A 1,949-nucleotide genomic window follows, 5' to 3' on the forward strand; every position below is an offset into this window, starting at 1 on the left:
AAAATTCACCTGCGATCCGAGCGGAGAGGTTACACTCTTAAAAATAAAGGTGCTTCACGATGCCATAGAAGAACCTTTTTGTCTAAATGGTTCCATAAAGAACCTTTAACATCTGAAGAACCTTTCTGTTTGACAAAAGGTTCTTTGTGGCGAAAGAAGGTTCTTCAGATTATAAAAAGGTAAGAAAGAGATGGTTCTTTAAAGAACCTTTGACTGAATGGTTCCTTGTGGAACCAAAAATGGTTCTTCTATGGCATCGCTGTGAAGAACCTTTTGAAGCAAGAGTGTAGGCTACTCACGGACTCAATATGTGTTCTGCAATAATAACATGATCGATGCCCACAGTCCATGCTGATAGCTGTTCCGGGGCAGTTTTTTTTATCTCCATCTCCTTTTATCTCCATAAACATATATAGAGCAGTAGCGCTAATACAGTGGCTGGAAATCTGTTTATCCTTCGGTTGCTCGTGCTTCCCCATCTTCATAGAGAATGCAGTTCATGGTTGCTCAGAGCGCTTACATAGACGAAACTTACTAGAGAAGTGTGACATAATATACCTCTGTAAATAAATGCGAGGACTGGAATTGGGAACAGCTGATGTAGCCTATCGTAGTAATGTTGTCTCTGGTATTCTGGTCTGTGAGCCTATATGCGTTGAGGGGGCGTGGCTTAGGACGGCGATTGCAGGGAGGGTGGGACGTTCGCTTTCAGTCTAAAGTTAGCATTTTCCAAGATCTCCTACTGCACCTTTAATATTACACAATGTTAATTTTAAATGATTATATTAAGACAAAAGAGGAAATGTTTTAAGGTCACGGAGGACAGTGTGGTTTGGAGATGAAAGAGGAAAACAATCTTTTAAAAAAAAACATCTACTATGGAGGTCTGGTCGTCAGATGAAATACTGGATAGTTTAGCTCAAACAGGAGGTGAAGCACTTAATAACAGCATCCCTGTGAAAACAAAAAAAGACATTTATGTTTACAGCTGATGCCTCGATAAGGGGGGGGTTATGAAAACCATACTTAATCCCAAATAAACTCATAGCTGCATGTTAATGCACTTTATTACCTTAACATTCAATTTAATTCCTTGTTCTGAGGAGAAAACGATTTTTTTTCTTTGTTGTAGTTAGGTGGAGCTCTTGCATATTTTATTGTGTTTTGGCGGCAATCCATCGCATGACCAACCCCCTATTGCGCTTATGGAGTGAGGGTTATAGATTTTGATGACTGTAATGCACTTTTTGGGGCAGTAATTTTAGTAAAAATTATTTGGTAAGACTCATAATAAGGTTCCATTTGTTCATATTTGTTAATTGCATTAGTTAAGATAATTAAAAATAGTTCAAAAGCATTTATTAATCTTAAATTTCAACATATATAAATATTCAAATCAAAAGTTGTATCTGTTAATATGATTTAATGGATTTTAGCTAACATGAACTAACAATTAAAAGTTGTACTTATTAACTAATGTTAACAATGATTAATAAATACTGTAACAAAAGTATTGCTTGTTCTAGTAAGGACAAATTGTTACACGTTACATGTACTTACTATTATATTAACAATAAATTATGCATAATTACATGCAAGTAACACTAAGCCAAACCTTAACCATATAGTAAGTACATATAGTTAATTAATACTACTCTGTACCTAAAGGTATAATTACACTGTAACAAGGACACCTTAAAATAAAGTGTAACCCTTGTTGTTAGTAAATGTAAGTTAATGTATTAGTGCTTCTGTCATGTTTTTAGGCACGTTCCTTTGATGTTTTATGTATCAGATTGAAACTTCTGTTACAAGAACAGTAAGCAATTTCTGTAAAATGATTAAATTAAAAATATAGACCATATAACATGCACATACAAGCATATATATATATATATATATATATATATATATATATATATATATATATATATATATATATATATTAT

At 33.7% G+C, this 1,949-nt stretch overlaps 1 protein-coding gene across 2 annotated transcripts in view; it reads right to left on the reverse strand.

The window, feature by feature from the left end:
• Positions 1-580: 580 nt before the first annotated feature.
• The window catches only part of sft2d1 (SFT2 domain containing 1), a 29,212-nt gene continuing 27,843 nt past the window's right edge, over positions 581-1,949 (reverse strand). For both annotated transcript variants that reach the window (XM_016258430.1, XM_016258431.1), the window contains one exon: positions 581-954. In XM_016258430.1, coding sequence (XP_016113916.1) covers positions 915-954 — 40 coding nt within the window. In that variant the 3' untranslated portion in view covers positions 581-914. The remainder of the gene's footprint in view (positions 955-1,949) is intronic.

This window comes from Sinocyclocheilus grahami, unplaced genomic scaffold (genome assembly GCF_001515645.1).
Source record: "Sinocyclocheilus grahami isolate Dianchi unplaced genomic scaffold, SAMN03320097.WGS_v1.1 scaffold1683.1, whole genome shotgun sequence".
NCBI classification, from domain to species: Eukaryota; Metazoa; Chordata; class Actinopteri; order Cypriniformes; family Cyprinidae; genus Sinocyclocheilus; species Sinocyclocheilus grahami.